Source organism: Sceloporus occidentalis, unplaced genomic scaffold, assembly GCF_023333645.1.
Source record: "Sceloporus occidentalis isolate IW3139 unplaced genomic scaffold, rSceOcc1.0.p SCAF_3, whole genome shotgun sequence".
In the NCBI taxonomy this organism is placed as follows: domain Eukaryota; kingdom Metazoa; phylum Chordata; class Lepidosauria; order Squamata; family Phrynosomatidae; genus Sceloporus; species Sceloporus occidentalis.
The window spans coordinates 173976108-174003183 of record NW_028316983.1 but is presented as its reverse complement, the minus strand read 5'-3'; the positions used below and the strand labels follow the sequence as shown (position 1 = coordinate 174003183).

At 39.3% G+C, this 27076-nt stretch overlaps 1 protein-coding gene across 6 annotated transcripts in view; it reads right to left on the bottom strand.

The window, feature by feature from the left end:
* Positions 1-27076, bottom strand: part of ZNF516 (zinc finger protein 516) — a 139986-nt gene that overhangs the window by 45769 nt on the left and 67141 nt on the right. For all 6 annotated transcript variants that reach the window (XR_016280580.1, XR_016280581.1, XM_089516918.1 and 3 more), the window contains exon 2: positions 21382-23391. Coding sequence is in view for 4 of the 6 variants with exons in the window: in XM_089516918.1 (XP_089373044.1) it covers positions 21382-23197 (1816 nt within the window). In the remaining 2 variants the exon portion in view is untranslated. The remainder of the gene's footprint in view (positions 1-21381; positions 23392-27076) is intronic.

Genomic DNA, 27076 nt, shown 5'->3' with positions numbered 1-27076 from the left:
CAATAGCATGTGTCCTGTGTTATTATATCTATTATGTTCAGTACAAAATGATGGTCTATAAACATTTTGTGCAGTGTTTCACTGGAATGTAATTACTGTGTTTTTTATTTTAAAAAAAAATCCCTGTAGTTAGTTAAAACCACAAAAACATTATTGTAAGCCAAGCCTATATTGTATTAATATACCTACAAAGCTAAAACTATGCTAATGTACTTTTTGAACCTTCTAATGTGTATGCGCTTTGGTCAGAGCTGTCATTATTACCCATTAACAATGGCCTGTTACAGACAGCCAAAATAAAGCTGCTTCGAGTCACAGTGGAGGTATGGTGTTTCAATGATGCATGCATCCTAAGAGTCCAGAAGTCGTACCAAAGCCAGCCTGGAGCGTGGCTTTGGTGCGGCTTCTGGACTCTTAGAACGTATGCATCATTGAAATACCATGCCTCCACTATGACTCGAAGCAGCTTTATTTTGGCTGTCTGTAACAGGCCAATGACACTTTGAATAATGTTTTATCTGCAGGCACTACTAGCACGTGCTGTTGTTTTTGCATGATTGATGGTTTTGACAAATTACTAAGGATTCTGTATGGTCTGGTTACATGCAATGCATGTGAGTTCCCACAATGAGTGACACCAACCCTAGCGATGCTGTGCTTACTTCATATTGGGTTGCTACATCTTCATTTTCTATTCAGTTACAGGTACAAGGTGGAATTTCTACCCTTAAATATAGCGTGTAGTGAGGGGGATGAATAATATGATTTCTTCTAAGTCTCAAGCTGGGGTGGGGTAGGGTTCTGTTCCCTTAGCACATCCTACTTTAAGATAGGAACTATGCTATTCCCCACAGATCTGTAATTTAATAAACAAAAATCAAAGCTGCACAGTAAGTAAAACATGTAGTTTGGCCCTGACACATTTTCAATTGTGTAGCTCAGGCCTCCATAAATCACTCAGCTTGTTTCAGTGCTAGTAACTTCAGGAACCTCTGAAGTTTGCAAACATCATGGTGACAGCAAATAATAAATCCTTACTGCAAGAAGAGAATGTAAATGAATACATCTCATTCCTCATCCATTAGTATCCCTAGCCTTTGTACCTCTGGGAGTTTCAGACTAACCTTTAGAAAGTCAAACACACGTGAAGAGGCTGCACAGGCTATAAAGTGTGAGAAGGGGTCCTGTATTTATATAAATGTCATGTCCTTCATGTGAGGGGGACAATAAGATCCCTTTTCACATGGAGTTTCTGTACATGCGTGCACTGGCAATGTATGTATGGTGAGTTCTTGTGTGTAGGGTTCTTTCTCACATTTGACAAGGGAGTGTGATTGGTATGCAGGTCATGGGAAAGATCAAGACAGGTATGGCTCTGTTCTCATTTCAATGAGTGAGGCACTTTTCTTTGAAAACCCCTCTACAGAAAAACCGCTATAACTGTTATGTTATACATGTTTGATGACAGAGGATAATTATGATAGCTTTGTGTTCCTTCCATTTTCCCATCATCTGAATAGCATGCCACTTTGCCCTTCATATTCTGATTTTCCACGTGGTCAAAGAATTCCCATTTATGTTGGAGATTAACATTCACATTCTTACTATATGAATAGCGTGAAGCCAGTTATACAAATAACAGGAACCTTTTCGTCTGCTTCCAAATCCTACAATCAAATGACACTTCTAACAACTTTCCTTCCGAATATAAAACTTTTTTTAGAGAGTTCATAAAGAGAGTTCTACCATATGCCAATTATTTTCTTGCTTCCGAAAAGGATTTTCAGAATGTGAGGAGAATTTTTATTGCTGTTGCTATGGTTTACAAACAGCTACAATTAACTAATAAAGTGCCTGAATTACACAGCACTGAGATTCCTGTGCTAGACTAATAGCATGAAAGTCTTAACTCCCTGTGATTAATACTCTGACATAAAGTTTAAAATACAGGATTTGTATGTATACAAGATTCTTTGTGGCATAATGTTTCAGCACATTGCTTTGGAGTACAAAGGAATCATTTATAAGATACTACAGAAAATGACCCTTTTTTTTCTTTAAAGAGTTTTGGAGCATTTTGTTAATTGAGTGTATGTACTGAAACAATTTATACCCATTAAAAATCTTCACAAACTTAACTATTTAACTTTATTTGTAAAAGGCTTATCCTGTTCTTGATGGCTTCTTTTTTCAAAAAGAAGAAAAAAATCTGAACTGCTCAAAGTCCATTGCATGGCAAACCCACAAAATTCAGAGCATAAGCAATCTTTGTTAAGAATGTAACACAATAAGACACTGGCATTCATTCAGAGGGCAGCTGCCTTGGATTTATTCAACTGGAACAGCAATGTATTCAAGAAACCACAAGATGGCAGCTCTGCACAATTTTTAACCCCAACTTCAGCCTTTCTGTTCGCATGATGTGTGGTCTGAAGTCCCATAGAAAAATAATTGAAAGTATGTCAACCTTTCAACAATCAATGAGGATCTGGAAAGAACCTGTCATATTTTCACAATTCTACTACGACTTCATAATAACCAAGACAATCCTTCAGAACCCATGATGTACATATATTCTAGCTATTGATTTTAGGGTGACATTTTCCAATTTATACCCCCTCTCCCTTTAATTCCCAAAGACATTAGCACAATCCAAACAATACAGAATCATCCCTGAAATTGAATTTTCAAGCAAATATGGAGGCTAAAAAGGAGCATGCTTCATTCAAAATTCCACCTTCACTCTCACTTAAAAGTCTCAGAAAATGCAATCAAACGAACTACTATATTATATTCTAATATGCTATGTAGCTGGCATTCTTATATAAAATAAATGACTATTTAATAGTAGTCATACAAAAAAAGGTGACATCATATTTTAGCCTTTTATCAGTTTCAATTGGTATTTTGGTTTTGTGCATTCCTGGATGGTGTAGCCTGCTCACAGCGATCCATGCACTCATAAACTCACACTCTGTAATCAGCTGTATGGGACTCTTTCCTTTAGATTATCTGGAAAATTTTGCAAGTGCAAAGCTCAGCTGAAGTTTACTACAAGCATATTACACTGGGTATGTTTTTTTAAAAGTGTGTTTATTGCTATTATATGACTGGGACAGGTTCAAAATGATGTTATTTTATTTATTTATTGTCTTTTAGCCAGGGATTTAATCCTTGTAATATGATTCTGAGTACATGGTTCAGCCATAGGAACCCACTGGGTGACCTTGGGCAAGTCATACTCTCTCAGCCTCAGAGGGAGGTGAAGAGAAACCCCCTCTGAACAAATCTTGTCAAGAATACCACAGGACAGGGTTGCATTAGGGTTTCCTTAGGGTCGCCAAGTAGAAACAACTTGAAGGCACACAACAACAACAACTATTTCATAAAATCAGAGAATTATATAATCATAGTAGGAAGAGACAACTAAGGTCATCCAGTCCGACCCCTTGCCATGTAGGAATGCACAATCAAAGCACTCCTAACAGAGGGCAATGCAGCCTCTGTTTGAAAACCTCCAAAGAAGGAGACTTCATCACACTCTGATGCAGCATTTTTCGTTGTCAAACAGCTCTCATCATCAGAAGTTTTTCCTAATGTTTAGATGGCATCTCTTTTAGTATCGTTTGAATTCACTGCTCCATTTCTTAGTCTCTGGAGCAGCAGAAAACAAGTTTACTCCTTCTTCAATATGACAAATATTTAAATATGGCTATTGTGTCACCTGTTAACCTTCTTAGGCTAACCCTATCCAGGTTCCTAAGCTACTCTTCATAAGGCTTCTAGAACTTTATTTATTCATTTTATTTATTTTATTTAATATATATACCACTTTTAATGTAATTTAATTTATTTAATATATATCCCTGCTTTCTCTGAATACAAGACCCAAAACAGATTCCGACAAATTAACAAAATGCAACTAAAACCTATTTGAGGTTAAAAGTTTTTAGATGATATTAAACAATTCTACAGAAACATTAAATTAGAACAGTTTAAAAATACATTAGGAACTAGTAAGAAAGGAGGAAGGCCTCACACACACCTCATTAAAAAGCCACCACAAGCTGTTCAAATAAAAAGGGTTTTGCTTGCAGGTGGAAAGAAAGGAGATAGGTAGCCAACCAAGCCTCCCAGAGCAGGCAGTTTCAAAAGTTGGGAGCCACCACTGAGAAACCTCTTTCCTGTGTCCTCACCAACGACACCTGTTATGGTGGCAAGTCAGAGAAAAAGCTCTCCCTGACAATCTTAAATGGCATACAGGCTTATAGAGGGAGATATGGTCTTTCAGGCAGTCTAGACCCAAGCTGTGTAGGACTGAAAATGTTTTGATAGGGACGTATGCATATCTGGCTGAAAATGCAGGTGGGGAACCTACTATACCAACTTGAGAGTAAGTTCCATTGAATTCAATTACCTCTGAACAGAAAAGCATAAGACTGTTTTTAAAGAAGTAGCTGTGCTAGTCTACTGCAGCATAAAAAGAAAGAGGGGGGAAGAAATGTGGCAGCACCTTTAAAACTATTTGAGCTTTTGTGGACAGAAACCCACTTCTTCAGATGTAGTACAAGTGTATAAATATGCTTTATACCTGAAGTCTTCATATCACTTGGTTCTGCATCTAAAGTTTATATCCATGAAAGCTCACACTAAAATAAAAACTAATTAGTCTTAATGGTGCTGCAAAATTTTTGTTGTTGTTGTTGTTCTCCCCTTTCTTTTTTATAAGATTCTGTTATTTGTGTTGTTTTTTGATTTCAGTTCAGCTATTATGTAGTTTCTTGTTGTGGCTTTTGTTTTAATTGTACTGTAAAACACTTTTTGAATCACAGATTATGAATGGCAGTATATAAATGCCTGAAATACATTAATAACTTTTTAGTTTTGAGCCAAACTTCATGTATTACAATCCTATTTTTCTGTATGTTTACACAGAACAACTTTTGACTATTTGGTTAAGTACAGAGAAGTGTTCACTCAAAAGGCTTTTCTAGTCATATCCTATAGCCAGTGTCCATACTGAAATAATGTGGCGTCATTAACTACCAATACAGGTGCATCAAAAATGGGGGGGGGGGGGGTTGCAGTCAAGTAATTTCCAAACTACAATCCTAAGGCAAATCTATCATTGGCTTTTCCTAGCAAGATTTGTTCAGAGGAGGTTTGCCATTATCTTCCCCTGAGGCTGAGAGCATGTGACTTGCCCAAGGTCACTCAGTAGATTTCATGGCCAAGCTGGAAATCGAACCCCTATCTCCAGAGTTGTAGTCCAAGAGTCAAACTACTATGCCACTAATTAAATTATGGTATCACTGAATTCCCCCAAACAAGTTTCTGCTTCTCCCAGAATACTTGCAATTGGCAAATAATGTGTTATGATAAGGAAATGGCTCTGAAAGGGAACATCACCCGTCCTATGGGGTTACGGTGATCAGCTCAAAACTTGTCTTTACAGTACTAATCATGACCATAGTCCAGTCAGGCATCCTTTGGTTTGAGAGGTTCCTTTTGTTTAAGAACTTCCTGACCTCAGGCTTCAAATCCTTTAACAAGACTCCAACTTCAAATGCTAGTTTGTTCTAGGGGAACCAGTTAAAATTTCAGATCCCCTACAAGAATCTGGGATCCTGACCAGAGAATCTCATTAAGTCTTTCTTGAAAGTCTTGTTCTGGTGTAGAGGACTTTGGTTAGCTCACCTCCTCTTCTTTCTGTTTTTTTTCCCCCAAATAGGAGTACAATACTTTTCAACATTTCCCAGGAAGGTGTAATGGGAGATGTAAACTTTGGCTGCATCTGCATTGCACTTTAACTGTCATGGTTCCCAAATTCTGGGAACTGTAGTTTTGTGAGATACAGTATTTAGCCTTCTCCATCAGAGAGGTATGATGCCACAACAAATTACAAATCAGAGAATTCCACAGCACTGAGGCATGACTGTTAAAGTGGTATCAAACTGGATTATTTCTGCAGTTCAGATGCAGTCAAAGTCACCTTAAAATCTACCTTTGGGAAAATATTTTCCATGCATTTTGCAGCTCCCTTCATCTGCCTCTCCTACCTCTGGTGTATATACGCGTATTAGAGTAAGTATCGTATTGCTTGAACCTCTCTCTCTTAGCAACCCCTAAAATTTGCAATTGCTTAACTCCAAACCCTCTCAGCCTCATGAGTTTGCTCATTTCAGTTATTAACACCCCCCCCCCCACCATTCCCATCTCCTTTTGTGTCATGTCTTTTTAGATTGTAAGCCTGAGGGCAGGGAATTGTCTATTATCCCCTCCGTTGTAAGCCACTTGGATTCCCAGTGATTGAGCAGCATATAAATAAATCCTATTATTATTATTATTATTATTATTATTATTATTATTTCCCCATCCTACAGAAACTATGGTCTGTTAGCTAGTTATTTGTATTCTGTACTGCTTACCATTTTATGAAACTCTGTTACGATTACGCGCTATTCCCCAATGCAATCATTTTGTATATTTTGATTCTTGAGTGTTCAATAAAATTTCTCTTTGGATGTGAGTTTCTGACTCCAATTTCCATAAGTTGCACTATTGAGTTCATGCATGTACTCTGAGAGCACAACAGCTCTTTTTGTCCTGTGCTAGGAGAAAGCCAGGATATTAAATAAATAAATATTATTTTTGCTGAAGCTACTTTACAGCCATTCTCTCCAAGAGTATTTTTTTATCTTATACCAAATGCACTCCCTGATGTAAATAATTTCATTTACTGCCCTGACACAGAAAGTAAATAAAAAGTATGTTTATGCATAGCTAAGAGAATGAGGAATTTGAGAATAAGCAAATCAAGATATTAGCTGAATTTCCAATATGCAAGAGCTGAATCATCATTTTTTAAAAAGAAAAAACTTACTATGCCCCTTCAGATGTCTTAAAACAGGGGTGGATAAAGTGCAGCCCATGGGCTGCATGCAGCTCTTGCAACCCACATTATAAATATATAAATATATACATTATAAATATATAAATATAATAATAATAAATGTGGCATCAATCCCAGGCAATGCCAAAATCCTGTCCAATTTCACCCCTTGGCATGGCTAACTGAATTTTAAGGTGGGTTTGGAGAATATTAAAATCGTATTAAAATCTGAGGTACGTATAGCTTATATGATATTTATATGGCTTTTTTAAAAGGATCGTATAATCAATGGAGATAAGTCTATCAACAAGCACTAATCATGTTGCCTTTTTGGCATCTGACTGTTCAGAAGCAGTAGATGTTGGAATACTTTCTGCAAGTGATACATCAACAGATGTCTATTACTTTCATATAATAGAATCAGTATGGTATATAGCAGTTAGAATATGGACTAGGACTTGAGAGACCTGTGTTCAAATCCTGACATAGCCAAAAAGCTAACTGAGGTGCCCCTGGACCAGCCATTGCCTTTCACTCTAACCTTCATCCACCTCTGGAAGTAGATTTTGGATTTAACAGACATTCAAAACTCTTTCTTTGTTCTTACACTCAAAACAGAATGAAACTTTCCAAAATGTATAACAGGGAATGAAGGTATTGTTTTTTACGTTATATAAGATGATGATGATACATCATTAGGTTTCTACCCAAATGCTTCTTTGAGATATTGCAACACATAAATCAAATTGTAACAGTGAAAAGCCTAAAGATGACAGCTGACAGTCTCCCTTAACAGAAATCTCCATTAAAGTGATTTCAGAGAAAAACCAGCAAAGGCTTAAGAAATGTTTTTAAAATAACGGTTCAACTTTTGAGAAACCAATTTTAAAAATACAAATTGTTCTATGAGAAACACACATACACACACACACACAAACACACACCAGATCTGGAAACTTGGGTAAACTAATTAATAAAATATCTTAAGAGATTTAGAACCCCTTTGAGGTGAATCATACTGTATGACATGCGGCAAACATTACTATTGCCACATGTTGCCTTTGTCATGAATGAACTATATAAGTTCTCTTTTTTTTCTTTGTCTTTAAGCCCTTTTTTTGTCCACAGGCAAACTGTAAGAATAAAAATTATTTATGGAGGGTGGGTGGGATATATGTATTAGTGTTAGGGTTTTTTCTCTGCTTTCTACTACTTGTAAATCCTATATGGATTTGCACGGAAATATTATTGAAAGCTATGCAGTGCTATAATTTTAGGAAAAACTATTTTTACAGTACAACCCTAAACAGATCCATTCAAAAGTAGCAAGTTGCTTGAGTTCAATAGAGCTTATTCCCAGACTTGCAAAGGAATCCTAACTGAAAGACATGCATTCTAAGTAGACTCATGATTCAAAGAAAAATCAAAATGCCATGCCCAGTGGATAAAATTTAGCCCTCCAACTGTGGTTGAACTATAACTCTAGCTTTCTTCACCATTGACCATTCTGGCTAGAGCTGATGGAAGCTGCAGCCTAACAACTTCTGAAATGGTCCATTTTGCTCTTTTCTGGTTTTGACATAAGTAAACTAGGTATTATACAGAATACAGAGGAAGCCCAGCGAGGGACAGGCTTCCCAGGGCGCGAATTCGCCCTGGAGACCTCTCCTTCACTGGGCTCCCTCTGCAGAGGAAGCCCAGCAAGGGACAGGCTTCCCAGGGCGTGCGTTCACCCTGGAGACCTCTCCTTCACTGGGCTCCCTCCGCAGAGGAAGCCCAGCAAGGGACAGGCTTCCCAGGGCGAGCGTTCGCTCTGGAGGGCTCCCTCCACAGAGGAAGCCCAGCGAGGGACAGGCTTCCCAGGGCGTGCATTCACCCTGGAGACCTCTCCTTTGCTGGGCTCCCTCCACAGAGGAAGCCCAGCGAAGGACAGGCTTCCCAGAGCGCGTGTCCCCCCTGGAGACCGCTCCTTTTCTGGGCTCCCTCTGCAGAGGAAGCCCAGCGAGGGACAGGCTTCCCAGGGTGCATATTTGCCCTGGAGACTGGTCCCTCGCTGAGCTGCCTCCGTAGGGGAATGCCCAGCTGGGGACAGGCTTGCAAGGGCGTGCATTCGCCAGCAGCCTCTCCTCAGCTGGACTCTTAAGTCGGACCCTCAACGTATCCACGGGTCATAATACCCACATTTTTAGCCCCAAAAGTTGACCTCGACTTATACACAAGGTCGACTTATACATGAGTATATATGGTAAAGACACATTACCAGTTGCAACAACTAAATGGCACTAAATGTTTTGGCAAATGTTGAAAAACAAATACTTTTAGGTACAACAAGATGGCATAAAAACTCATGTATTAGAAACACAGTTCATCATATAATTTTTCATGAACATGAAGGCTGAGCAGCAGAAAGGATGCTATTCTGCTAAACCTGCACAGGATCAATGGAACTGAATGATGAAGGAATTACAAGAAGCTGCCATGTACAGTTGACCCTCTGTTTTTGTGGAGGATACGTTCAGGACCTCCCCTGCGAAAACAGAGGCCCACACATATTCAAGCCCCATAGGCGCACACGCCATTGCAAATAGTGGAGGTCGCCCCTCCGCATATATTCAAGGATACAGATCTCAGATCCGCTGTAATGAAGCTTTCCTATTGTGGCAGCCACATGGGTTATTCTAATCCCACCGCTTCCACCAAATTATGTAACAAAGCTTTCCTATTGTGTCAACAAATTATGTGAAGGCCTTGTTTTTGCTTCAATCTAAAAGGAAGAGCCAGTGTTTTTTTTTTTAATTGACTCTGTATGGGAACCACCTTTGATCCCACTCTGGGAGAATGGTGGAATATAAATAAATAAATAAATAAATAAATAAATAAATAAATAAATAAATTTTACCCCCTCCTCTCCTCTCTTCACCCCCCCCCATGAATTAATTGCGGGCTTTTGTATGTGCAGTAATAGAAGTACACTGAGAACACAAAGCAAAAGTGGGAGGAGGAAAGAGAAAGCGGGAGATTTTAAAAGCACCTGAAAAAGCGGTATGGCATAGAATCAGCTGGAACAGTCCCAGCCAATTCAGGAGAGCTGGAGCGTATGTGGCTGGAAGCGATGGCTCACCAGTATTTAAAGCAGGATCCTTCCGCAACCTGCCCTTGAGATCCCTAGTAGTTCCCGGTGGTCTCCTATCCAAGGATAAACCAGTCCTAACAAGTCAAGCAACTTGGTTGTATAATGGTTGGGGGTTCCAGTATAATTCTCAGAGATACAGAATCCTGATCCAAAACTGCATTCTTCTTTTCAAAAGAAAAATTACATAATTCTTATTCTCCCCCTTTCAAAAGGTCTCTATATGAGGTGAATAAAACTATGCACTATGCAGTTAGGCATTGTTAAAGTTAATCTTTCTGCAGGAAAGAGAACAATGCACCTACTGGCCATATCTTTGAGATGAATATAGCATAAGGTTGAGGTGAGGGGGAAATGACCTACTTGACCAAGGCCTCTCAAATTATATATATGACCAAGTGACAACACCCAGAAACAGCAGGTGGCGGGCACCTAATGGCAGTTAGCTACCAGAAAGCAGAAAATAAATTCAGCTTCTCATTCTGGATTAAGCTGCATTGATGTGACAGTTGCTATCTTCCTCAGTCAGGTAAGAGGTTTGAACCTGAACCAGCAGGAAAATCTAGCAGACTCAAGCACTTTTAGTTTTCACATCGCAGCTTCAACAGAACTGCAGAAACATGATAGGGCAACTTAACCCTTAAACAAAAATCTGGAGGAAGTACATTGCCTTCTGAATTTTGGAGGGAAGAAGACAGTGATTCAGAATATAAAATTTTGTCTTTTAAATGGTGAAACAGGAAACAAGTAAAATATGTATATTTCCATTTATGATTTTAATAGTATCATTCTCACCAAACTTTGTGATTTTTCTCTTAGTTACATATACTTTGAAACAAATTTTGTCATGAAAACAAAAGGATTCCAAGAACTGATGTTCTATACTATGCTATTCCTTTTTATTTTTGCTTAAAATACTTTATAAAATAAATAATTCTGGTTTGATGTTTACAACACTTGCAGCACACCAACAAATAATGTGAATGTCAGGTGTACCTTAATAGAAAAATAAATAAATGTTTTTTTTCCCTGGCAATCTTCCCTTAGTCAATTCAACATTAATCATTTGTGATGTTGCAAATTAAGGATTACAACTCTGGGTGGTGGAATAAACAGAAAGAACAGATGGTTGCTAAGAAACAAAAGGTGCCGACTATCCAAGTAGAAAACACTAAGTTAAATATAAGAATCTAAGAGAATGAGTAGAATTACCCTTGATTTCAGTGCTCTTTGTTAAACCTGGCACACTGTTACACCACTTCATTCCTGATCTAAAAACACATGTATGAGGTATAAAGTCACAGTTTATCACATGAAATAATGGAAAATAATTCCCACAGATTCTAGTTGTGGTTTTTCCCCACAGATGTAAGCCCCTCTCACCATGATCTTGTAAATGATTCACTATACATGAACACTGTGTACCATGCATATGTGGTATAAAGGAGGTCAAACACTGTTCTCTTTCAGCAGGGGAAATCTTAAAACAAGAGGGAGCAAAATGACTGAGACTTATCTCATTGAGGCATTCTACCTCCAACAACAGTGAAACTCTTTCCTTGGACTCATACAACTGACAAGTTTTACTATACAAAATCTAAAAGGTTTTCCATATGTAACCATACAGAGATAAGAAACCCAATGCCCTCTGCCTAAGAAAGAGGCAGTTAACTTCACACAGGACAGGGACAAGATTTCAAGGAAATTTACTTTTATGTTGCTAATAGTTGAAATTGTATTACCTGCCTTTTATTGCTCTGTCTCTAGTACTCACATGGCCAAGAAAGTTAGCGGCCTCTGTTTGCACTGAGATCCCTCAATACCATCTTAACTGACAACAGAAATAACATCTTGGACAAAATGTAGGTCTGTGACTCTGACATGGTCACCCTTCTTCTCCTGTGTTGTTTTTAACATCTTTGCCTCATAAAGAAACCACTGAAGCTTCAAAAGCTTGCATGATACATTTTATGCTTTGGAGTTGGCCCAATAAAGGTACAGTGCGCTCGCGTCATATGCGGACGCACTATATGCGGCTTTCAGCATATGCAGAAAGCCACTAGGGAGCCCGCTGGAGCGCGTGGGGCGGTGCATCCCATTTAGAACAATGGGGTGCATACCTGTGGTGCCACCGCGCCATGTATAAGCCCCATTATTTTCAATGGGGCTCAAACATACGCAGTTTTTTTAACGTGTGGGTCTCTGGAACGGATCCCCCACGTAAAAAAAGGGTGCACTGTATTGTTGCTTTGTGCGTTTTGGATTTTGTTAAATTTTGCTGTATGAGCAACATGGCTACCACGGAATATGTTTCACCAATCCAAACTCTCAGTACTTATATATTTAGAAAGACTGACATGCAACAGGGAATTCTGTATCCCCTTCACAAAGTTTTTAAGTGTTAGCTTGATAGCACAGTTAGCCCTCTGTATCCATGGATTCTGCATCCATGGATTCAAACATTCACAGCTTGAAAAAATATTTACATCCAAAAACCAAATCCTTATTTTGCCATTCTATATAAGAGATAGCATTTTACTACACAATTGTATATAATGGGATGAGCATCCACAGATTTTGGTATTCACAGGAGGTCCTGGAACCAAACCCCAGAGGATACCAAGGGCCCAATGTAGAACAATCTTGTGCAACATACAGTGTGCCCTCGGTATCCGTAGGAGAGCCATTCCACCCCCGCCCCTGCACTACCACAATCCATGGATGCTCAAGTCCCATAGTACTCAAAGATGGGGCCACCACTGGGAATAATAGGACTTTGCCCCCCTTGGCACCCGAAGCCTCTTTCACCATGGTGCAGTACTCCAGGTGAGGTTTCACCAAAGCCAATGGCCTTTAGGACCATGGTGGGGATGAGAACACATGGCAGCTGGAGGGAAGGGGCAGCAAAAAGGAGCTTTCACATTTGGGACCCTGCTTAAGCTTTATGAGCTTTGCCAGGACTTGGCTAACAGTTTGGAGGTGTGCTGCTGCTGCTCCTGCTTCTGCTTAATTTCATGGACAGGCCAAGAGAACAGGTAGCAGAAGAAATGTTGTTTGTGTGGTGATGGTGGTGGTGGGAAACTACTTGAAGCTGTGTGGGGAGGACACATCTCTGGTGAAGGAGATGAAGGATTATCTGGGGTTGATTCTTTGAAAGAGTCCTTCATCTCTCTTCTCAATCTAGAATTGAGAGTTCTTCCTCACTAGCGAGAAAAGTGGAAAGTCATCTGTACTCCTCTATGCCTTGGTGAAGAAGCATTAAGAATCCTTCCTTACAGGGGAGAAACTTCTTATCTACCCGGTCACCTTAGAAGCAGCAACCAAGAAGCCTGTTGCCCATGCTGGCCTTTGCTCAGCCAGCTGCTCAGTTGCTGCTCTCAAGATCACCGGGTGCAAAGAAAGCAGTGGCGGGGGGTGTTAGAACTGTTGTCAAAGAGTAAAGGAGGCACCACTGGTCTAGATACTGTGTGTCTGATTCAGCCTAGAAATCCATTAGTCTATTTAGCTGCCACATTATGCTGCAAAGTCAAGTTTAGCTTGTGGTCTATTAAGACCCCATAACCTCCTTTAATCTAGTCAAAAATCATTGTAGAATAAATAAATCGCTGTCCACAGATGATGGAATCCACAGATGGCAAGATACAAAGAATTGAAAGAGACATAACTACAGTGGGCCCTCAGTATCGGCAAAGGATCTGTTCCAGATCCCCTCAGAGATACCAAAATCTGCAGATGTTCAAGTCCCATTTTCCTCACTGGTGGTGCAGCCAATAGGCTGTGCCACCATTGGGGACAATAGGACTTTGCTCCCCACCCAGCCGCCCAAAGCCACTCTCACCATGGCAGGGTCTGCCGCCTCCTCCACCACCTCTTCCCGCCACCATGGCCACTGCTTAATTGTGGCTGTCTCTTTTTCCTCCTCCTCCTCCTCCTCCTTTTTCTTCTTGCCATTAACATGATTTGGAAAGTTGAGATAAAAATTAAGTTCTCTTTCTTCCTGATTTGTAAGTTAAGTAATTAATGACTGCCCAATATTGTATTTTAAATCACAACTGAATATTCTGGAGTGCAAGGAGGGGGGAAAGATCAAGGTTAGAAAAAAATGGGCAATAGGTGTTAGCATCAGTGCCTGAGACAGTTTCAAATGAACATTACAATATTGTCTTCTTTATTTCTTTTTCAAAACAAAATTCTCTATACTGTGGCACCAAAATGGCAATGCATTAATGGGGATTATATCAGGAGTGGACAATTTCCTGTTATCAGGTTCTCCCATGGGCTACATAAAGCCTGAGAAATGCAATTTTAAAAAGAGCAGGTATAAAAATGGAAGCATCTGGAAGTCCCCATTTACCCACATTCCCATTTTGGGTGGTTTTGCAGCGTATGAAGGCACAGGAATCTGTTGCTTATTTTATGGAGAATGGAAACCTCTGAAAGTTTTCAGGGTACAAATTCTCAATGGGGGCAAAATAATTACAGGTGTGGGGAAATGATGGGAGCTTTAACTGTTTCAAGGTATCTTAACTACACCTTTGGAAGCCTATAGAGAGCTAGAAAAATCCCAGTGTGCAGAACACTTTGGTTCCTTTACATCTGAATTTTTCCCCTCCAGGTATGTCTAGAAGCCTACAAAGTTGATATTCAAGCTTACCCACTGGCACTTTCCCCCTCAGCCTTGGAGGAAAAATGAACTGGATTTGCAAATAAAGCTACAGAGCTGTAAAAGAAGACTTAAATGCAGCCATTAGAATTTCTAAACCAGGAATAGCTTTTCTAAAATAAGAATTATGGAACTGTTGAAGATATAAATATGCAACAGCATGCACCTTCTAAAAATCCATCATTTATACCAGTCACCAAACAAAAACAGTTTACATGACCTTCAAAAAAAAAAAATAAGCAAGAAAACCACAGAGAAATGTAACAGGATACACCACGCTAAGAAAAGTTTTCCCTTTCTACTCTTCTCAGTCATACATGATCTATGAAGACCATTACCAAACAGTGTTTTCTTCTGAGTTCCAAAACTGAGATCAGAAGACATCTTTAACATATGAAGTCCACATTAACGTTGCCTCAAGCAAGGACATTCACAAGGAGTATATTAGCTTCTGATTCATACCTGGAGTTCTCACACAGCTAACTTTTTTAGTGTACAACGTACAAGGGAACTCTGCTCATCTATGGCCTGTATCTAGCACAGCAATCACTGAGGGAACAAAGGAGAACTTTGGGTATTCTAAACTTCTAATTTTATGACATTTTGTTTACATGTGTTCTTGTATTTTACAAGAACAAATGTAAAATAAAGGTGTTGCTTGTTTTACAGTGCTCCTGATGAAAGCTACTTGAGACACCTGAAGAATCTTGTCTTGTACTGTCTATAATCAAGAATGAATAGGCTAAGCAATTATTCATGTAAATTTTTTCTGCAACATTTTTACTTATAATATTGCCATATATACTTTAATAGGTATCATTTTAATATTTCTTCCAATTTTTTAAAACATTGCTTTTGTTTATGTATGTGTCTCCAAGTGGCCTACTGAGATAGATAACAATGACATCTATGGACACAATACTTGTTTTGGCTAAAATCTATTGTTTTGACTATAACATTTGCCAGTGATTTATTTGGTACATTAATCAGTCTTAATTTTACATACTTTGGTTATCAATCCATTTACTGTCTTCTGTGTTTTAAACTGTCCAATTTGCTCCAGCACCTAGGTATGAAGTTGGTCAAAAACTCAAATGACATTTTCCAGATTGTCATAATAATCTGGAACATGCCATTTTCAAATAAACATGATCACAGTGATCATGTTTAAAGGAAAACAGAGGAAAACATGATGATGCAATATGGGACCTTGGCAGGGACGGCTCTAGGTATTTGGCCAACCTAGGTGAGAAATATTTTGGCACCCCCTGTCACCCCTCATAACTATTTTCACCCCTTGATTTCTGCTGTTTCATTTGTTAATGCTAAACATGACATAAAACTTAGGTTCCAATCTCTTGTCACAGTACTGAGAATTAGCCAAAAAGCCAAAAAATTATACAAAAAAAGCCACTCCTAAATTTTGCCGCCCTAGGTAGCTGCCTAGTTCACCTATGTGGATGAGCCGGCCCTGGACTCTGGGTCTTATCATATTTAGCTAAAGTACATATAATGAATGAATGTGGCAAACAGGTTTGCAAAGGGTTCCTGTCAGAGATATTTTACACTTATCAAGGTAGGTTTCAGCTCTTTATTGAGAACAAATTGGGTGCCAGATATAGGTTTTCCTCTGCATAACATGTGAAATGTTTGTCATAGAAGGCGTACATATTATTAAAATTTACTTTGGAATTGTGCTGTTATTTCAGCAGTGACCCCAATTGGTAGGCTAGCACCCTCAAATTCAAATCAGCTGACTCTCAAGGGATGGAGAAAATGTCAGTAGAAAAGCATTGATCAACCAACAACAAATATATAAATAAGGAGAGAATATTTATATAAACAAATGTATAAACAGGAGAGAAATTCCCTTTTCTCAGCATTTGAAAGAGTCTTTTAAACAAAGAAAAATAAACAATGAAAAAATGATACAAAAGCACTCTACCGTAGCATTCTTTCAAATATTTACATTGCTTCTATTTGGAGAATAATTTGTTCCATTTAACTAGTCAGACTCTGAGGACTGCAGTAATCCTCAGAGATTAATTACAGCCTTGGAGTTCTTAGAACACAACTTTTGTAGACACAAGATCAAAAAGGGGAGAGAAAAAGATGAGAAGAATGTACACTTATCTCACCGATAACTGTTAACCAATTCAGGTGCTTAAGCTTGCTCATCCCCTCCCCATCACTGAATCAAGAAGAATACTGGAAAATTAAGAGTGATACTAGGATACAAGAGATACCCAGCATGGAGAAAGGTGTATTGCCTGGTAGTGGAGACCATGATGTTTCTCAAGAAACTGGTATCTTAAACCCATTAAAATAAAATAAAAATTATCTCAGAATAACACTTCTAAGAAGGTAATGGCAATTTAACCTTCTTCAGCATTCTTATATGAATAAAATAAATATGTGAGGGTGGAGAATACCGCCACCATCTCCATCATCAAGTGCAGGATATCTAGCTGTTTGTGAAAGCTCTCCATTCTGACAGGAATGCTAAGTTTTCCATTTTCCCAATCACACAATGCCCCCAGATAGTGGCCCTCCTCATTTGGAAGACATCAGAAATGAAGGCAGAGGATATGAGACTATTGTGCTTCCTCTCTTTACTCATTACTTTTATTCAGGACACATGGACAGCCCAGTTACATTTGCAGCAGTATGAACTATATGGTAGAATGCAACTATTACTGAATTCATCTAAAATGAGGATTGCTTATAGTGCAAAATGTAGGAAAGGGATAATGAACTCCTTCTATTTGCTTCACTCTATTCTTTACTCACTTTTTTCATCAGCATAGTTTCACCAAGGGTGGGGGGGAGTGCAGGAAGGAAGCAGTATGGTGAACACAGAATTCAGCATCTTTTCTCCCTTGGCCTTTATTGTTTTAAAATTATCCCCATTCATATTTCATGGGAATTGGGCAGTGGCTCATGTTCAGATACTCAATTCTGTTGCCATCATGTCTACTCACCCCATGAGGAAGCTTCTTGCTGATTGTATTTCACACGTCCAGCAAATAACCCACTATGATTTCACAAGTAATGTTTATAAGCTACTGTTTGTTTGTGCAAGTTAATTAAACCATGCTGTTGCTTAATAGCAGAGTTTATGTTTTTCTGCTTTGCAAGAAGTCAGAAAACTAGTTTGTAAGAGGTGCTTCTCTTAGATTCACCCAACATTGTGGAGGGGCCCTGGGTGCCACAAAAACAAGCCTAGTCCACAGGCTGCAATTTGCCCAACTCTATTGTAAAAATGGAAAGATAATGGTGTTCTGTTAAATTTGTTTTTCCTTTTTCTTTATCTCATCTGTTTTAAGAAATAACTTTGCTCCTGATTGAAGCCCATTTTGCCAAACGCACAAAACACCATTTCCTACAGCTCATTTTATTTTTCCTACTGCATAACATGTGTCTAGCCACACATTAGACTAATATATGTTTAACACATTCAAAGCAATAACTTCTGGCCTCCAGTTCTGGAGTTGTAACTGCAGCTGAGAGGGATTAACAGACAAGGTAGAAGAAAGAATCTATTTCGGCTCATTTATATTACCTACCATGGTAAATCTTCTTCCCAGTTCCATCATCCTGCACATGGACACAAGGATAATAATATGAAATAAAGAGTCCTTAACTCAGCAGTGTAGGAGCTATTTCCATGTGGTAGCTCTGGTGAGAATCAACCAACCATGAAGAATGGGAGCAACTACAGTTCTTTCCCAGTTGATTGACACCTTGCTGGAAGGGTGAGAGCTGGTAACGTAGGAAAAGATTCCAGGAATGACCCTCTCAATACGGTTCATTAACACATACATGCTCAGACACATGTACAAGTCCCCCTCACATTCTGTGCACTTGCAAGCATGCATGTTCACCGAATGGGAAGATGACAGTTAAAAATAATAAAATAAAATAAAATAAAAGGTTTAATACAGATTTTGGATTTCATTTTAAAAAAAAGACACCTTCAGAGGTTAATGCTACTGGATTGGAGCCAAACATTAACCATGCTTGGGCAGATTCAGATATGTAAGGACGAGAGTGGAACCATGATCATTAGCTCCACTGCTTCTTTCACAGTCTGTCCATCTTCATGTGCTGGAGAGAAAAATATGAAGTGGCACGCCTAGAGTTTCTGAATGGGTCTGTATTGTGGGGAGAATCTACACAGATAAAATAAACTCCAGATTTAAAGGGAGGAGGACCAAGAATAACTTCATCTGATACCAATTCTAAGCACCCAACAGCCAAATGGGACTTAGTTAATCCATATTCAGGCATGATTGAAAGATTGTTGTATTGACATGCAAGGAAGGAAGCACACAAGCCTCATTTCCCCACTTGGAGGATAACAGTTTGAAGTGGAGACCTTCCTGGGGACCTCCATTGTGAAGAGGCTCTCTAGGGCTACATCCACACTGGAGAAATAATCCACTGTGACACCACTTTAACTGTCATGGCTCAATGCTATAGGATTCTGGGAACTGTAGTTTTGTAAGCTATTTAGCCTTCTCTGTCAGAAATCTCTGGTGCCACAACAAACTATAATTCCCAGATTTCCACAGCATTGAGTGATGCCAGTTAAAATGGTGTCAAACTTGATTATTTCTGCAATGTGGATGCAGCCTATGTTACTTAGAATCTCAGTTTTTCAGGATTCCAACTCAGGGTTCCAATTCAGGATAGCAGAGACTCTCCATTCTAGGAGGTCACACTCCAAGTGGTGAGGACAATGAGATGACATGGAGGGAGCTAGCAAACTAGCCTACTTGGTATTGATACAAAACAGTCAGCCTTACATATCCATGGATTTTTTATCCATGAATTCAAGCATCCACACATTGAAAACATTTTTAAAAATACAAATTCCCAAAATGCAAAACCTGATTTAACCCTTTTCTATAAAGGACACCATTTTACACACCATTGTATATAATGGGACTTGAACATCCACAAATGTTGGTATCCACAGGGGGTCCTAGAAACAAACTCCAGTAGATACAAAGGACCCACTGTATATTTTTAAATCATATTTCAATAGGGTTTTAGTCATGGTTAAACCCAAAGCATCTTAAAAACATTGTTAGAACAATATCTTTTAGTAAGCATAAAGGTCTAGGAGATCCAAATAAAGAATGTAGCATTTAAATATTCCCATCACTACTTTGGCCCTAATTTGGACCCCACAGCTACATTTATTGAGAACTAGTAATCAATTTATTTAACTGAATAATTTTTGGCAATATAAATTGCAGACATGAAGAGAGCAATCCAGATCATAACTGTATCAGCCTGGGAGAGGGAGTTTTAGAACTCTTATTCCCAGGTTCAGTGATAATCTAGATTGAGACTTCTACACTTGTTCAGCCACAGACTGCATGCAACCCCTGAACAGAACTTCTTCCTGGCTCCCTAAAAGCACCCAGTGCTCTCCCAAAGGCTCAAGATGATCTCACAATTTTTTTAAAAAATCACCCGATTTTCAAGTGATTTGTACTCCAACATTTCTGAAAGAATACCCTAAACACTTGCAAACATAGCAATTTTCCTTCCCCTCACAACACATCCACAACTGGCCAAACCCCTCCTCCCAAAAATGCTTTGAAAATGGTTGCAATGGACCAAATATGGAACCAGAAGAGACATGAGATCACCTCACCTGTGCCACCACTATACCAGGGAAGGAGCAATGACACAGGAATGCTGAATTAGGATCTGAGACATCTAGTTCAAATCTGCATAGAGCCATGAAACTAACTGGCTGACATTAGTCCAACCATAACATCTTAGCCTCTTGTATGAACAAAGTAAGTATGAGAGAGACATGTATACCATCCTTATCTCAGTATAAGAAAGGATCTACAGTAAATGTTGCAAATACACAATTAATAGCTCCACCAGGGCTAGCCTGAAGAAGAAGAGCCCTCCCTCTAGTCCATCTGCCTTGGTCCAGGCATCAGAGGAAGAGAAGAACCACTGGACCTCATCACCTTCCCCACCACCATTCCCTTCTCCTTTTGTGTCGTGTCTTTTAGATTGTAAGCCTGAGGGCAGGGAACCATCTTAGTAAAAATAATAATTGTAAGCCGCTCTGAGAGCCATTAGGGCTGAAGGGCGGGGTATAAATAATGTAAATAATAATAATAATAATAATAATAATAATAATAATAGGTGCTCTGCCTTAACTCCCACTGCAATGAATGAAACCTGAGTCAATCATATCTAACTTTTCACAATGATTTCAACAGGAGTTAGTGCAACTTAATCTTTACCCTACACATAGTCCAAAACCCAAATATATGGTAAGATTCTTACATGCTGTTGGGACATCTCCTTAGTTTTAAAACTTTAGTCCCCAAAAGCCATCAATAAATCTACAGTCTGTCCTCAGTATCAGGGGCCTAGCCATCTGCAGACTGGAGCATCCGTGGATGGTCCTTCCCCGTTATCCTCAATGGTGGTACATGCATGCAGCTGTGGCGACGCAGCCACACATGTGCCAGCATCCATTGACACTAATGGGATTTGAGGTCTCGCCTTTTTAGTATCTGGCAGGAGGATCTAGAAGTGAACCCCCACCAATATGGAGAGCTGACTGTATTAGGAAAAGCTTTTGCTTTACAAAAAAAAAAGTGAAGGTAAGATAAGGAAATGGGAATGGAAAGGAAGCTGTTTGTAGAAACTTACATGGTGATGGCTCATGTTCCTCTAAACTGTCTTCAGGCCCCTCCTCCCCTACTCCAGAAGTGACCGAATCTTCAGGCGCTGAAGCAGAACTCGGTGTGCTAGGCCCACTGACAGATCCTGAGTCACCATCCTCACTGTTTGAACCATACCGATCTTGTTGAGCTGTTGTCCCAACCTCGCTGAACCTTCTGCGGTCTTTCCTGTGCACACGAGAATGAAGCACCATTTGGTGGTAAGTGCGGAAGATCTTCCCACACTCAAAACACTCAGTGGACTTGTTCTGTGATGCCCTTCTGCTCTGCCGTGAAGAGGGTCTGTACTCTAAGTCATCTTCACCAGCGATACAGCTGTCCCCTGACAGTGTACTGTTGCTTTTCTCTGAACGACCACTAGTACAGTTCTTCCTCTTCGGATTGCTGGAAGAGCTGGATGAGTCCTGCTCTTGCTTGCGCTTCTCTTGGCTGACAAGTATATATTCCCTTCTGTCCCTGTCATAAGTGACATCAGCATCAGCCAGGATTTCATCCCATCCAAAGTATTTCACATATTCAGAAGGCTCTGCAACTTTTCCTTTGGTAGCCAGGTGCCAAGCCTGGTAACTATTGACAGGGTCTAGCTCAGCTACTCTTTTCCCTGACTGGGGCCTTGGAATGCCATCTACACCTACACATGGCCTCAAGTTCAGATACTGGAGAAAAACCTGCTTTGCTATACATGGGTCAAGGCCTCCATCTGCCAGCCTCTCAGCTATATGATCACCACGGGCTCCTTGAGACCTACAATGTACAGAATTATGTGCTTTTAGGCTTTCCATATTTGTAAACAGATTTCCACACTTGGTACACACTTCATACAGAGACAAACCAGTCACGATCATTTCTTCTTGAATGACATCATTAATTGTGGCTATAGGCTCTAGATCATTTTTTGGCTTATTTTTGCTCCCAGATTTTGGGCCATGGGATTTCATATGGTTTTTGAGGAACCAGGGCTCTTTAAATTTCCTGCCACAAATGTGGCACCCATGGTCAAATGATCCCCGGTGTTTCTTCATGTGAGCCTTCAGAAACCATGTTTGACTAAAGGCTTGTCCACAGACTTCACAAGGAAACTCTCCTGCACTTGACTCACTCTTGCCGTTCTCAGCATGCCTTTCTCCATTTGGAATCTGAGTGGTACTGTGGTCCCTCTCTATATGATTCAAGAGTGTCTCCTGTCTTAAGGTCATGTAGTTGCACAGCCTACATTTGAAAGGCTTATGGACCTGATGAATGTGCTGCTCCAATTCTTTCTTCCCTTCAAACTTGTTTTTGCAGAAGGTGCACTGGAAAGTACTTAACTTACCATCTTCTCCAATCTGTGCTTCTGGCCCTGTTTCTTTCTTGCTGCTTCTAAGCAAGATCTTGCCATCTGCTGTGGGAGTGGCTCCATTCAGTATCTTGTTGCAGGCAGAGGTGCTTTTAGTAGGGCTGGTACAACTTTCAAGGCCTTCTGAAACTCTGGTCTCACTAAGTGGCACCGCTCCTCCCATTTCCACTTCATTCCCCTGGATGATGGTGCCTGTTCTGTGACTCCGAATATGGATCTTTAAATTGCCCTTCTGGGAAGCTCGGTGGTCACAATAAGGGCACTTATACGGCTTCTCCCCCGTGTGCTTCCTCATGTGCTGAGATAGGGAGCTCTGGAAAGGAAAGCTTTTGCCACAGATGCAACAGCTGTGCAAAACAGCCGTGTCTTCATTCATGTCATTCGTATGTATGTTGTGAGGACTGGAGGCTCTTCGCAGTTCCATATTTGTGCCTGTACCACAATCCATCTATATTATAGCAACATCAGTCCAAAGGTTCAAAATAAGTCTGTTCAAGTGAAAAGTATATTGTAATTTCAACCATGAATTTCTGCTTATTGAGGCTTTACGTCTTCATTCTTATTTCTGGGATTTTCTCCCACTAGAAAGCATTTGAGCTATAAGCATTCACTACAGCTTTTGAGTCAGATGGCAAACAGGACCTGGAACCAAAACAAAGAACACAATACAGTATTACAAAACATTCCTTTTCTTTTCTTTATTTTATTTTTATTACTTGCAGTACATCTCTATCAAGATTTTATGTTTCATCTGTACCAAACTGTTAACTTATACTATATTAAGTCTGTCTGGAATTGATACCGTAAATTCATAAAACTGTTAAGCTCACTAGAATTTATACACAGCTATGGACACAGTAATGCCAGACACTGAGAAACAGTATGTGTGTGCATGTCATTTTTTTTTTTTACTAAAAATAAGAATATGTCTCCAAAAAATACCTCATTTATTTTTTTTCATTCCAAACCAAAAAGGGTCTCAGTTCAAGTGAGTATTTCAAGTGTATGTCATTTCAAGTGAATAAGACTTTTCTTAAAGTAGCTGTAATATTTTTAAGTCCGTGGTTTTATAGACATGTATAATTTCATGAAAAACAGCCCAACTTTTGTTTGCCTAGAGATAAAGGGTTTTTGTAGCACAAGTACAGCACTCCGTCCTTGTTGAAAAAGGCATCTAAGGCATGGCTGTCGTCAGCAAAGGAGACATCATATTTTTCTTTAAGGGGAAGCAACAATGTAGCTAAATAAGATTTCTAAATAGGCCAATTAAACTAGCAATGCTACTAATACTGTGCTTAGACAACTCTAATGCAGACTTCAACATCCTTGCTAATGCGAGCAGGATTAGGTGTTGTGTTCACAATGAGCAAGCTAAACTAAATTAGGTGAAATCCTGCCACATTGAAATCAGAGGGGGATTGTTCTTGTAATTGAATTTAACAGGAGCAGTACACTTCACATTTTCTGTAGCAAATATTCAAGGATAAATGCCTTGACTTTTGCAGAGCTCACACTGGATCCAAATTGGTACACACTTAGGCTGTTTAAATCTCACTGCAAAGGATTGCAAAATAGTTTTTGTATAGAAAAAACATCATTTCCACTATTTGACTACAAGTGCAATCATGTTCAGTTATAGAAGATTAGTGCTTCAGAGGGAGAATTTGTATTTCTCTTTTAAGACACATAACTCTTTTGCTACCCCTTCTAACTATTCTCACCAAGAAAACAACATGGGTTAGTTAGTGGTTAGTAAGAATCTCTGGTGTTCTGAAGCAAAGGCTCTCTCAGTGTGCACATCCACCACCATGCATTTAGCAGAAATGTGTGAACAGGGCCATACTTCCAAATGATTTCAGGACTGGGCAAGTATCTAGGAACAAGAGAATTCCAAACTTATAGATCTGACACAAAGGATTACTTGCAAATATGGTTTTGAAAAACAGCTTCCAGCATCCCCAGCCAGCATCCCCAGTCATAGTCAAAAGTGAATATGCTTCCAAGTTCTGCTCTCTTGCTAATACTAAGAAGGTACTGTATTATGGTTAAGCATGTTCTTCACTCTTCAGTTTTATGCCACTGTAGGTACTCCATCATATAGTGATAAGTGATAACCATTACTCATTTTATCACCACCTGTGCATTCAATCACATGACAATGTATAATATAGGTCTTTATGCACTCCAACTGTCCTGACTTGGCAAAGACAGTAGCAATTAACTCTCTGTTGTCCCGTGTTTTTAGTGGCTTCTAAAATGTCCCCATTTATCTTGCTTCTTCTACTTTCCCCCTTTGTCCTCAGCTTACCTCAGTTGGTGTAAACTGAGTTCAAAATCCAAAAGTACTTTTTACTCAATAAGGGTAGACAAGAGAGGAGTGGGATCTTACCCATCCCAGTAGGGTCAAGAGAAAGTAAACTGTAACCTCTCCTAGTGTTGTGTTCTTACTTTAATTAATGACTTTTGCCATCTTGACCACACTGAAAATTAATACTCAGACATTGCTTGGCCACACATGTCCTAGTTTTCATCTGTGAAATGTTGGAGAGTATGTACTACTTAATTCTGAAGTGCAAGCAACCATCTTGACAGCCCCCATAGCCACAATATAAAGAAGAGAAGGAGGAGAAGGTTGCTTTGATCTGTATCAAAGAAACCACTCTAGTAGTTTTCATATTCACCAGCAGCAACTAGGTCTTCATTGTCCAATAAAGATCAAGCATACCATCCAATAGTCCTGTTTTCCCTCAATAAAATCACAGGAAATCTAATGGAGCCATCCTCATTATTATCCCAGAAGAATCACAGATTAGATTGGCAAAGTATCGTGATTATATATTTTTAATAAATGTGCTGCTTTTAAGAGGTTGAAGATGCATCTGCAGTGTAGAAATAATGCAGTTTGACACTACTTTGAGAGCTGTAGCTTCACCCTATGGAATATGGGGATTTGCAGTTTTATAAGGTTCTTTAGTCTTCTCTGCCAAAGAATGCTGGTGTCTCACTAAACTACAATTCACAAGATTCTGTAGCATGGAGCCATGATAGTTAAAGTGGTGTCAAACTGCAATATTCCTGCAGTGTAAGTGCATCCTTAGAGCAAGCTGGGATATGTTAGCTTTTGTTTTGTTATTTTGTTGTCAGAAGGTGGCAGTATTAGGGCCTTTTGGTTTTGCTTTACCATAAAACCAGAGGCAGGGAAGGGAGCTGTTAAGGGAGGAGTTATGGTATCATGTTGGCTGCCTGAGACAATTTCAAAGAAAGAATTCTGATAGTCTGTCACAGAAAAAGCTCACAACAATATACTGTTACTCAAAAGGTTCCATACCATCACAACTACAGTGAGAATGGCAGCTAAATTCAGAAAGAATAGGCAAGTCTGGTAGGAAAGCAGATGCATTATCATTGTAGGTGGTAGGCAACCACAGTAATGAAAAGGCATCTCTCTCAAAACTTTGAAGATAAGCCTCCCTGATCCTCATCCCTGGTAATCAAAAGGTTCTGGTGCTTCAGATGTCCAGACTAGTCAAAAAGTCACTCTGCTTTGACCATGTGAGGCTTAACTCGACTACAGCACTGAACACAGGATGGTGCAGCAGTTACTAAACCAGCATCTTAGATCAGCTAATTTTTTAACTTAACAGATACTGAACCCATTTATCTTTTTAAAAATTATTTTACATTCACTATCCACTTGCATTATCAGTTATGAATGTACACAGGTTCTGTTTTTATCTCCTACATGTGTTTGTTGTTGCATGCCTTTAAGTTGTTTCCAACTTATGGTGACCCTAAGATAAATCTATCATGGGGTTTTCTTGGCAACATTTGTTCAAAGGAAGTTTGCCATAGCTTTCCTCTGAGGCTGAGAGCATGTGACTTGCCCAAGGTCACCCAGCAGATTTCATGGCTGAGTCCCATCAGTCTCTAAAGCAGGAGTGTTACAAAATGCCAAGAATTTGAAATATAATTGCATTGTCCCTTTCACCCTATTGACAAGGCACTTTCGGATATTTTACATTCTATTCTGGATACTGTTGAACAGGGTTTAAACAGTTGGGTATTGTTTTTCACTTTTAATTTTGTTTTTAATTCTGTTTTAATAAATGTGCAAGTCCTGTTATACTTTAACCCAGATTTTGTTTTTAATGTGCATACCTTCTCAGCTGCCATTTTTGTCAGAAAAGTAGAATATACATTTATTTTAAAATAATTAATTCATTACCTCCAATAAGAAATTTAACTGAGGAATGCCTCAAAGTTTGTGCTACAAATGTGCTAGGCTAGGTATCTGTCTTTAAGATACCGCTAAATATAGAAGTGCTTA